At 37.5% G+C, this 12357-nt stretch overlaps 1 protein-coding gene across 2 annotated transcripts in view; it reads left to right on the top strand.

Moving 5' to 3' along the window:
- LOC138764115 (receptor-type tyrosine-protein phosphatase gamma-like) overlaps positions 1-12357 on the top strand; it is a 735396-nt gene that overhangs the window by 681574 nt on the left and 41465 nt on the right. For both annotated transcript variants that reach the window (XM_069939515.1, XM_069939516.1), the window contains one exon: positions 4722-4813. In XM_069939515.1, coding sequence (XP_069795616.1) covers positions 4722-4813 — 92 coding nt within the window. The remainder of the gene's footprint in view (positions 1-4721; positions 4814-12357) is intronic.

Raw genomic sequence — 12357 nt, 5'->3', positions numbered from 1 at the left:
AATGTGCCAGGTATACGCAGGTGTTCTCAGCTCAGGTTGGATAGCCTAGCAAAAGTAGCTTTTGTTTTATATTTGTCATACAGAACTTTCTTCAGAATATGCATTGTCCCAAGAAAATAAGTTCCTCAAATAACCGTTAAATATTGTTGAAACCATTCAGATACTTTCAACTGCTTTAATTGTAATAGTAAACTTGTTATGTACAAAGAGCCAAATATTGAGTGAAATAAATATGTAGTGAAAGGAAAAAAATGGATTTACACTGCAGAACAACCCAACATTCAAAAGCAACAACCATTTGTTTTATGAAAACTTTAAAAGGCATTAAATTCTAACCAAGGGTTCCACTTGTAATTTCTCTTTCTTCTATCTTGAGACTGTATTCCAATATTTTCTGATTTTATTGAACATTTCAATTACTTTTTTTTTGGGGGGTGGGGAAATTAAACGTTGTGGTTTGTATCTAATCAGTGTGAAATATTGAATCTATTTGTTTCTCAATTTCTTGTGAATATATTTCACTGCTCAAAGTGTAATGTTGCTACATTTGAATTAATAAACAGAACTTGAAGGTAACATTGAAAATTGTGACTGAGTGCTCTAAGATCTATCAGTGCTGGTTCATGTCTACTTTTCTCCTCCCAGAAGGTCTATTTCTATTCTTTTTGTCTAGTCTCTTTTGGTCAATTCCTCAAATGTAGATATTTTTGATGTTTCAAATGTCAGTTAAGAAAATAGCTTTAACCCTTGCAGAATGTCAAATTGCAAATTTTACCTCTAATTCTTTCTTTAAACATCTCGTACGCTTCCAGCAAAACATACAATTGGTTTTCTTTTAACATTTGATATTGCACTTTAACATTTTATCTCTAATCTTTCCTTTCACAATTATTTTTATGGCTGAAACAATGAAACCCATGCATTTCTGTTTTTTTGTATAATAGTCACAGAGAATTGGAGGAACAAATCTGGAGAGAGGCAGCAGACCGATGTAAAAAAACAGAAAGTTGTAATAGTAGGAGATTTTAACATTCCACGTATTGATTGGGACTGGGTGGCTTGGAGTTTCTAAAATGTGTTCAGGAAAGTTTTCTAAATCAATATGTAGAGGTACCAACAAGAGAGAATGCAACACTGGATCTCCTATTAGGGAACCAGACAGGTCAGGTGACGGAAGTATGTGGAGGCGAACATTTTGGATCCAGTGACCATAATGTCATTAGTATCAAGTTAATTATGGATAAAGATAGGTCTGGTACTCGAGCTGAAATTCTAAATTGGAGAAAGGGCAATTTTGAGGAATTGAGAAAGGGTTTAGGAAGAGTGGATTGGGATAAGCCGTTGTCTGGCAGGAATGTGTTCAGTAAGAGGAAGGCCTTCAATGCGAAATTTTGAGATTTCAGAGATTGCATGTTCCTGTCAGGATTAAAGGCAAAGTTAACAGGCATAGAGAACCTTGCATTAAAGGCAAAGTTAACAGGCATAGGGAACCTTGCTTTCCAAGGGATATTAGCAATCTGGTAAAGAGGAAGAGAGAGGCCTATAGCAGATATAGGCAACAAGGAATAAATGAGGTACTACAAGAGTACAGAAAATGTAAGAGATTACGATACTTAAGAAGGAAATCAGAAGGCAAAAAGAAGACATGAGATTGCTTTGGCAGATAATGTGAAGGTAAACCCGAAAGGTTTCTACAAGTATGTTAAATGTAAACGTAAGGGATAAAATTGATCCCCTAGAAGATCAGAGTAGATGCCTTTGTGTGGAGCCTTACGAGATGGGGGAGATCTTTAAGTTTTTTTTTGCATCAGTATTTACTCTGGAAACTGGTATGGTGTGTAAGGAATGAAGGAAAACAAGCTGTAGTGGCATGGGACATACAGGGATTAAAGACAAGGAGATGCTTTCTGCCTTACAGCAAATAAAGGGAGATAAATCCCCTAGACCTGACAATGATATTCCCTTGGGCCTTGAGGGAGGCTAGTGTAGGAATTACAGGGGCCCTGGCAGAAATATTTAATATGTCCTTAGCCACAGGTGAAGTGCCAGAGGACTGGAGGGTAGCTCTTGTTGTTCTGTTATTTAAAAAAGGCTCCAAAAGTAAACCAAGAAATTACAGGCCCGTGAACCTGACATCAGTAGTGGGTAAATTATTGGAGGCTGTTCTGGGAGATAGGATATGCAAGTCAGCCAAGGGCTGATTAAGGATAGTCGGCATGGCTTTGTGTGTGGTAGGTCATGTTCAACAAATCTTAGAGTTTTTTGAGGAGGTTACCAAGAAAATAGATGAAGGAAAGGCTGTGGATGTTGTCTATATGGACTTTAGTAAGGCCTTTAACAAGGGTCCACCTGGGAGGTTCGTTCAGAAGGTTTGGACACTAGGTATCCATGGAGACTTTGTAAATTGGATTCAAAATTGGCTGAAGACAGAGAGTGGTAGTGGATGATTGCTTCTCAATCTGGAGGCCTGTGATTAGTGGTGTGCTTCAGGGATCAGTATTAGGACCATTATTATTTGTTGTCTGTATCAATGATATGGATGATAATGTGGAAAATTGGATCAGCAATTTGCTGATGACACTAAGATTGGAGGTGTTGTGGACAGTGAGGAAGGTTTTCAAAACTTGCAAAGGGATCTGGACTAACTGGAAACATGGGCCAGAAAATGGCAGATGGAATTCAATGCAGGCAAGTGTGAGGTGTTGCATATTGGAAGGACTAACAAAGGTAGGATATACATAGTAAAAGGTAGGGCACTGAGAATTGCAGAGGAATAAAGGGATCTGGGAATGCAGATACACTATTCCCTGAAAGTGACGTCACATGTAGATAGGGTTGTAAAGAAAGCTTTGAGCATCTTGGCCTTCATAAATCAAAGTATGAGTTGGGATGTTATGTTGAGGTTGGAGAATTGTGTGCAGTTCTGGTCACCAAACTATAGGAAGGATATCAGTAAGATTGAAAGAGTGCAGAGAAGATTTACTAGGATGTTGCTGGGTCTTCAGGAGTTGAGTTACAGGGATAAATTCAACAGGTTGGGACTTAATTCCTCAGAGTATCGAAGAATAAGGGGAGATTTGCTAGAGGTTTACATAATTATGAGGGGAGTGGACAGAGTAAATGCAAGTAGGCTCCTTCCACTTAGATTGGGAGAGAAGGCTTTAAGGTGCAAGATTTAGGGGGAACTTCACTCAGAGAGTGGTGGGAATTTGGAACAAGTTGCCATCTGACATGGTACATGTGGGCTCACTCTTAGTTTTAAGAATAAGTTGGATAGATACATGGTTGGGAATGGTCTGGAAGGTTGTGGAATGGGTGCAGGTCAGTGGGACTAGAGCAATGGTTTTCAAACTGCCCCCCTAAATGATCTCTATGGCATAAGTGCTCTGTGATTAGTAAAGGATTGCTTAGGGTGAATGGGAAGGGAAGGTTGAGAATCACTGCTCTAGACCCAACTGTTACTGAAATATTTTACTTGAGAAAAATTGTCATTGGCCCATTTCCTTTGGAGTTTTAAAATGTGCACTTAACGAGTCAATTAGGCATGATTAAAATAATGGTTGTCAAACCTTTTCTTTCCACTCACATACCACCTTAAGCAATCTCTTACTTAGGGATTGCTTAAGGTGAAATGTGAGTTTAGGAGGTGTCTTGGGTAAACTTATACCTCTCATTTTGTTCGTTTTAGATTGGTCACAGTGTTTGAGCTACCGAAAGAAAATAGACACACACACCGAGAGCAGTTCAGATTATACAAATGTTTATTACAAATTCAAAACCTGATTTCATACTACAATATGCAAGCCCTTCCCAACTATACTTATCAACGCTTGGACTGGTCCCAACTGCCGAAGCGAGGCAACGACTGCACACTTGTAGTAGGTTGTCAGGGCGCCGGTAGCAACTTCTCCACCTCCCCCGACCGGGACGTTGGCTGGACTCTAGAAGTTCTTCTTCTTGCTGATAACAGCATCTCTGGCCCCTCGGTGGAATTTAGCTTATGTCTGCTGATTCTAAAAAACAACAGGTTCTCAGCCTTGCAGAAGCAAAGGCTTAAAAAGTAAAAAAACACGGTTAGAATCTTCCATTACAGGGGGGAATTTTGAAAAACACTGGACTAGAAGGGCTGAATAGCCTGTTTTCTGTGCTGTAGTTTTCTATGGATCTAAGATGTAAGAGATGGCATGAGTAAAGGGATTGGCAATCTCGACATTCTTGTTTTTCATAGTTGGAAAGCAGCATCCTGCCAGAATTTATGATTTTGGTTTCTTTTTTATTGTGCTACATCATTTGTATTGCACACGGTTTAATTTCGCAGTTCCAAATTCAGATCACATTTCTTAATTATTCTGAATGCGCAGAAGTAGGTTTGTTTTTCCATTTGGGAGAAACGCTAACAGTGTCTTTAGTATTTTATGCTAAGCTCATGTGTGCTTTTTTTGGGTCTCAATATATCTGATAAATAATTAAAGTTCTTCACCCAAAATCAATGGTAAAATGCAAGCCCAGTGTAATTCTGGTTTGCCATATGTGTCACATTTGATTAGTTTCATTCAAAGCTTATTTATGTACATAATTAAACAAGGCATTTTTGAAATGTTCACCAACTATTGTCAGTTCAGGGTTTTGCATTAAAAGTATAATTGGTACATATTTATGGTTATCCCTGCTGCAGTTGTGCTGGTAACCTCATCTTGTCTATCTTTGTTCATTCCTTGAAGATGATATGGAGGCCATTCCTGTCAAGCAGTTTATAAAGCACATCAATGAGCTGTATAACAATAACCAGCATGGATTTTCTGAAGAATTTGAGGTAAGCAACGATTATAATAGATGCTAAAGTTTGGGGTATGGTTTCTGTAATGATTGCAGGGTAAATTAGTCGTCATTATATTTTATAATTTGATTACGTGACGTCATTGTAATGACCCTGTAAAATGGGAGTGATGGCCCAAAACTTAAAAGAATATTCAAGTCAATTAGCTTCCATCTTAATTTATTTGGCACTTCTTATACAGTAATTGAACATTTCTTGCTTCATCTTAATCTATAAATCTTACTATAACACGTGATATCTGGTGGGATCTACACAAGTTCTGGTGCTTTGAAGTTCCATTATATAATGGCAAACACTGAACCTTTTATGGAAGTTCCAGACAACAATCCTGGCTCATTCCATACATGAGGACAATGGTCACTGAACACAGTGGAACACTGTGAAATTCTAGATTTGTTGTAAATGGGAAGCTCTATTTTGGATCTGCGTCAAAAGGCACTTTTAAAGTGTTCCTCGCTGTCAACTGTCTGTGACTGCACAGTTTTTGCATTTCCTGCTTTAGGGCTGGAAAATACCACACTGGTTTAAGCACAGCATATGTCCGCATCTTGGAGCACTCTTATGAAGAACTGTTGCTGAAGTTTGGATTGGAGTGCTACTTGTTCTCCTGCATGTCATCCCTTTCAAGATTCAAAGAGCCTCATGATATCCACTTCCTGCATTCTACGATGTGATCCTCTTCCAGCTGCTCTGCTTCATTGACTGTTTGTGTATCTTGTAAAATAAAACCCCGTATTTTAATCTTTTATCCATGCAGTTTTAACCCTCCAAGCCTCTGCAAGCTGTTCTATTTGGAAAGCAGAAAATCCATCCTATGGATTGGTCCATGGGCAAAAGAGCAGCTCTTGGTGGTGACCAGAAGGCACGCTTCAGAAAATGGCTCCTTCCTTCCCATAGACCATATCACTTTTCCAATATCCACTCGAATCATCTGAGCCAGGCTAAGTTTGCCTGATGCTGCTATCACTTTTAAGTGATCCTGGCATTTTTTTTTTCTTTCTTCAGTTGCTTAGCCGCATGCCTAAGTACTAGTAAATGGTACTGATGCTGCTGTGAGGAATCTCTGCTTGCTTGTTGACCATTAATATTCAAATATCCTTTCTGTTCCCCATCAAGATATTTGTAACATTTATTTCATTTAATTGATTGTTAAACTGTAACATTTATCCAGATTTACTTTGGGTGAGATTGGGAGTTGGAAATCAGGAAGTCCCACAAACGAGGACTTCTTCAGATGTGCTGGTTATTAGATTGTGTTCTGTAATAATAGGAAATTACAGAATCTAATTTCAGAAAAGGAGCTGTTTCTGTCATTTTTTTTAATGATTCCAATCCTCTGAGTCCTCAAAATGTGCTTCTGGCTCTTCTATTTACAACCTACACTGTTATATAAGTGATTGTGGCTGAATTAGAGAGCAAAAAGGTTAAAAGGTAATGGAGCACAACAGTCATTTGGGCGAATAAATTCATTTTCCATCACACATATTGATATGTTTATTAAATGAAATTATTCCACAGTATGTTTATGGTGTAACAAAACAGATGTGATTAATAGCAATGGCCTGCCAGATCATGAATAATAGATTTTGTCTGATTTGAATTAAATCATCTTGATCAAAAACAATTCCGTTGGGACAAACTTGTTTGTCCTGACTACTGTCAACATAGTTAAAGACTCTTATCTATGCTTAATCATTTAGCCAATGGTTTGTCAATGTAAGTAACTTTCTAACTACACACGTCTGCTTTAGTCACCCATATCCAAATAATATGTAGAAATGGTGAATTTACTGTATAAAAAAGTACTGTATGTGTGCAGTGCAGTCATATTTATAATAAGATTTGTATTGTAGCCAAGACAATTAAGACAATAGGATCTAACATATTTTGCATTAACTATAATTTATTTATTTGTGAGTTTACTTCTTTTATCCTCCCCCCCTCCATGCTCTCCCATCATACCTACTTTAGGTATTCTCTGAGCCTTGTTGAGCTGGGGTGATAGCAAGATCATTGTCTCCAACACAAGAGTCACCCATCAGGACACTCTTATTAAATTTTCTTTTTCCCCTTTGTCTGGTTATCACTTCCCAAAGAATGAGACAAAATTGGAAACATGTAATGCTGGAGAATTCTTTTTCCTATGGATGTGAAGCAAGTTAGTGTTCCAGCTGCATCACTTTTAACTGTATCACTTGCCTAATTTTTTTAAAAGCTGAAATTTTCATACTGGCTGGATTAGAAACACCTTTGTACAGTTAGCACTATTTAAAGGTCAGTTCTGTTGTTAAAAATCTTTTTTTTTCTGATTCTGATTTTTTTTTAAATCCAAATTTGTAGCGAGCAAATGGAGCATCTTTACACTGCAGTATCTCAAATTAATTTGTTTTGTTCACTGTATAAGGGGTTGTAGGAAGTGTTGTTTCAAACAGAGCATTACATTATATCTGAAGTTTTATCCATTAATTTTTACCAAATGTTTTAACATGCATATCGGAAATGATGTTGTTAACTTTGTTCACTGGAAGTGGGGGAGGGGTGTGGTTCCTGGATTAATTTCTGCAATTTGATCTCTGGTGAAAGTGTGATTTTCATTTGAAGTGACTGCATAAACTGCAGTGCCTTTTTGAAGTATATTGATATATGTTTACATAGTCATGTAAAACCATGTTCTTCAACATCTGACATTGTGTTAGAGAAATAAAGATTAATATTCTGTTCTCAATATAATCTGTTTTTTTATATAATTCAATGAGAACAGTCTATATATTCATTGTGAATGAATTGAGGGGATGAGGAGAAAGGGAAATGTAAACTGCTAACTATTTCAATAACTGACATATCTAAATTGGCTATTGATGTCACATTAACCAAGAGTTTATTTTAAAATAATTATTTATCTCCTGGGGGGGTAAAAAAATCAGTTCCTGCTACCAAGGATTGCATTTTTCTCAATGACTGATTTGTCATGCACTGATTTACTATTGAATAGTTCCTTTCCAGAAAAGAACCACTAAAATACAGTACAACTCCGATTATCTGAAGTGGTTGGGACCGGACCTATTTTCGATGACTGAATTTTTCAGATAATTGGTCAATTTTGAAAAACAGCCTAGTAGCAACAGCAAATCATTTGTATCAATGTTTAAACAGCATCAAAAAACATGGGGAAGCTTTTTTAAGCATTAAAATGTTTAATTTTCACTAAAAAAAACTACTGGCTGCCACCGATCACCAACACATCCCCAATGCTGCCGCTGATCCCCGAGACCTCCCAACTGCCACTGCCGATCCCTGACACATCCCCACTGAAATCCCGCTCCTGCCCGGGAGCCCGAGCAGGGGCATAGAACCTTCCCCTTGGCTACCACACACGCATACTGGGGACTCCAGTGTGTGTGTACAGTAGTAGGCCGAGGGGAGGGTTCGGAGTCGGGATCAGGAGCTCCAGTGTGCCGGGGAGGGGAGGGAATACCACCGAGCCTGAGGTCCCACTCCTGCCCAGGAGGCCGCTCTCCCTGATCCCAGCAGGACAAGGGAGTCTTCCGACTGTTTGGGGCTGGAAGAGAGTGGCGCACAGTTTGAGAGGGAGAGTTGGAAAGAAAAGCCAATAGGAAGGGAGAAGATTTAAAAAAATGGAAAGAGAGAGGGGAGGGAGTTACCTGAAATGAGGACAATCGTCATCCTAATTTCATGTCAGGTGAATTTTTTTCAATTTCTGAGGTCAGTTTTGCTCCAAATATTGTTCAGATAAATGAGGATTTCTGATTGTTTCGGATATCCTCGTTTGTCCAAAATTTTTTGGAGTCAAACAGACCTCACTTCCATGTCCAAAAAAATTTTGGATAAATGAGGATTTTGGATCATCCGATCTCGGATCTTTGGAGTTTTACTGTAATGTTATCCATCCTTTCTATTCAGCTCCTGCCAAAAACCTAAACAAGTTTCAAGTTCATCAATTTGTCTTCTTAAAACATAAATTATTCTGTATCATATTTCCCTATAAGTTTGTTTCATCAGGAATTAATAATTTTACTCTGATAGGATATCAATGATTATTTCCTAGCTCTTGAGTTTCTCAGAATAGATTATTGCATGTAGGCTAAAAGGTATTTTAAAACTAGTCTTGTGCAGTAAGAAACCAACACATTAAGTATCTTCAGCCATCACTGAAATGACAAAAGTTTTGGGTATGAAAGATGGAAAGGTAATGGGTGCTCTGTGTAGACAATGTTTGCCAAACCAAAACAAAAACTTATCCTGATTACTTAAGATGTAAAGCTGCAGCCTGAGTGTAATTCATGTAATGTGTCACTTCTCCATCGTGTCGATTTGTGTGCATCTTCTAACATTTTGATAAATTTGCTTTTTACTATGCATTCCATTATTCTATTTGTAACTAAGAAACTTCACAGGATAAATTGGCATGTCAAATGTAATGAAAAGCTTCATTCCAAGAAAGATTACTTATCAGTTGGTTATGTTGAATGTGATGTGTGACTTTCACCGATTGCATAAAACATGAGGGGTTAAGTGGATTTCTTGAGCAATATTGATGACAGAAATAACAACATCTACCTGAGAGTATTAACTTGGTATTTGTCTTCATAGTCATTTGAAGAAGCTTCACATTTCCATATCTACCTCTTATTCTAAGCAAAAATCTAAGGATTTTTTAATTGAGAGATTGATTTAAGGATTAGTTTCTAAAGGATCTAGTTTGCTTCCTATTTAACAGGAGTTGACATAACATTAATTGGTGCACAATGACCATATTATAGGATGTTTTGTGTTACAGACACTTTGAAGAACAAGACTTCTGACAGTTCTGTACTTGGATTCCAATGCTGTACTTGTACTGAAAGTAATGTGAGAGTCACATGTCTAGCATATTTGTTAGTAATCCCTGCCAAACTTGGGCATTTTTACATGTAGGCACCATCACCTGCAGACAGTAATAATCATAGCTGTTTTATCTCATGGGATTTGAACAGGAAGCATTGGATCGATTTTTTTCTTACTTTACCATCCTTGGATATACCAATAAACCTTCCCCAAGAAAAACTGTTTTCTCATTTACTTACTTTTGGCCTCCAACAATAAGACTTGCAGAGATTGAAATCTGTTTGGCTTCCTCGGTCACCCTTTTTTTCCCCCCTTTTCTGAAACAAAAGCTAAACTTCCATGTGCCCAAAGTTCCCCTTGACCGGCCGAGTTGTACATTTTTCTCCAGGTTTCCTCCAATCTCTCCTCGTGCCCAGCTGTTGAGTTAATTGGTAAATTTCAGACACAAAGTTGTAGTGCTACTACTTCAGGGCATTTTGGGCCACTGACCAGGGGTCAACACTCATTTTGGACCACTGACCAGGGGTCAACACTCATTTTGGGCCACTGACCAGGGGTCAACACTCATTTTGGGCCACTGACCAGGGGTCATTTTGGGCCACTGACCAGGGGTCAACACTCATTTTGGGCCACTGACCAGGGGTCATTTTGGGCCACTGACCAGGGGGGTCAACACTCATTTTGGGCCACTGACCAGAGGTCAACACTCATTTTGAGATCCACCTCCTTTTCTATTAATCTGTCTCTTGAAAAATTCAACTGGCCTTCTGTCAACAGTTTTTTGGGGAAATCATTCCATATTTAACTGCTCTTCATGTGAACTTATTTTATTTCTAAATGACCTAACTTAATTTTTAAATTACTTATTGTACATGAATTCCTCGACCAGATTAATTGTCTAAGCAGTCAAGTCTCTTTATATTTTTAAACAATCTTTTTGTTCAAGGGGATTAAAATAATGTGCAATATGTAATTGTATTTTAACATTTAAAGAGGTTACAGATTTGCTGTATCTTGTATTTTATCTTTATCTTCTCTGCCCAAAATTGAATATAGTACTCCTTTTGACATCAGTCAAAGATTGTTACTGAAGCAACATTCCTCACTATTCATTCCAACCACGTTGAGATAAAAGCCAAATTTATCAATCTTTTTATTATTTTTCTATATAATTTGTGAATGTGAATACATTTACTTCTTGCCAGTTTCTAATCTTTTACTAATTAAAAAGTTCTCTTATTTCTCAGATTCCAGACAGATGACCTCATATTGAACGCTGTCTGCTGCAGTACTGCCCACTATCCAAACTCAAAATGACAAACCCTTTACCGTGATATCTCTCTCCCACATTTTCAACCAATTAATAGTCCAAGATTCAAGATTATCTTAACATTTTAAATAATCTTAAAATAGCTTTGTTGGTGAGTACTAATATTAGCTGTGTTCTGGCCTGGAGTAGTCATTACAGATGTATTCATTATCGGTTTGTTCTTTTCCCCTATTTTGAAAGGAGGGATTACACTGAGCACTATCCAATCCTCTTCCAGAAGTTCCATGTCTTCTAAGTTTGGAAGAATATATTAGCATATTTTGCCATTGAATTCTGGAACATTCCAAGTGATGCAGTCCTAGAACACAAAAGTACAGCCCAGGAACAGACCCTTTGGCCCACATATCTGCACTGAACATGATGCCCAAATTCAACTAAAACTCTCCTGCTTGTACATGATACATTCTCCTCTGCATATTCATGTCTCTATCTAGAAGTCTCTTAATTGCTACAATTGTATCTGCTTCATGACTCATTGCCTGCTCTTTTTGTGTCCTTTGTTTACTTGAAAAATATTGTGCTCAATGTTGTTATTACAAAATCAATCATGTTTAAAGACTTTTTAAAATTTACTTCCACTCTCAGAAGAGCTCCATTATTCTATTATTTTCACAAGAGTAGCGCGTATTATGGTCAGAGAATTGTTTGAGTTATTTGGGTTATTCTATAAATTTCTCATAAATAGATCCTAATGTTTGAAAAGTATTGTAACTGATTTAGTGAGAAACTAAAGCAAAAAAATAGCAAAACATAATTAGGTTTTTTTATCAGCTGTTTAAAGTTAATTGAATTGAAACAGGATAAAATAATGACTGTTACCTCTGAGGCTAGATAAATGAAGTTCCTTTGATGGATCAGCTGATTAAATCATTTAGATGTACAAGGCAGATTTAAAAAGTTTCAGCTGGGATCCATTTCCATGCTGAATTAATCGTAATAATATAAGTGGTTCCATTCCCTCAGGGAAGGAAGAGGTATTGTCTAGTTCTCTTGGACTTGCAATAATTTCTGCAGAGAAGGTCAGGTGGAGATTGAGATCATGCATTCAGGCTTGGGCATTTTTGCCATTCTGAAATTGCCATGTGTCACTCATGTGGAGTAGGGCAAATGAAGTGAGAAAGCATATCTTCCTCAAATCATTTGATCAATCCACTCCTTGGTATAGTAGTGATATGGTTGACAAACAATTCAGGTAAGTTCAAATTCTAGCGAAGGATTTGAATTCTGTTTTAAAACACAAAAATCAAATGAAATTTGTGTATGTGACTTAATTTCTCATCTATGTGGTTGCCTGTTCCAGTTGTATCAAGTTAAAATGGGGTCCATCACCACCTCTTCAAGGCAA

Source organism: Narcine bancroftii, chromosome 5 (genome assembly GCF_036971445.1).
Source record: "Narcine bancroftii isolate sNarBan1 chromosome 5, sNarBan1.hap1, whole genome shotgun sequence".
Lineage (NCBI taxonomy): Eukaryota > Metazoa > Chordata > Chondrichthyes > Torpediniformes > Narcinidae > Narcine > Narcine bancroftii.
This window is presented reverse-complemented; position numbering and strand designations above follow the sequence as displayed.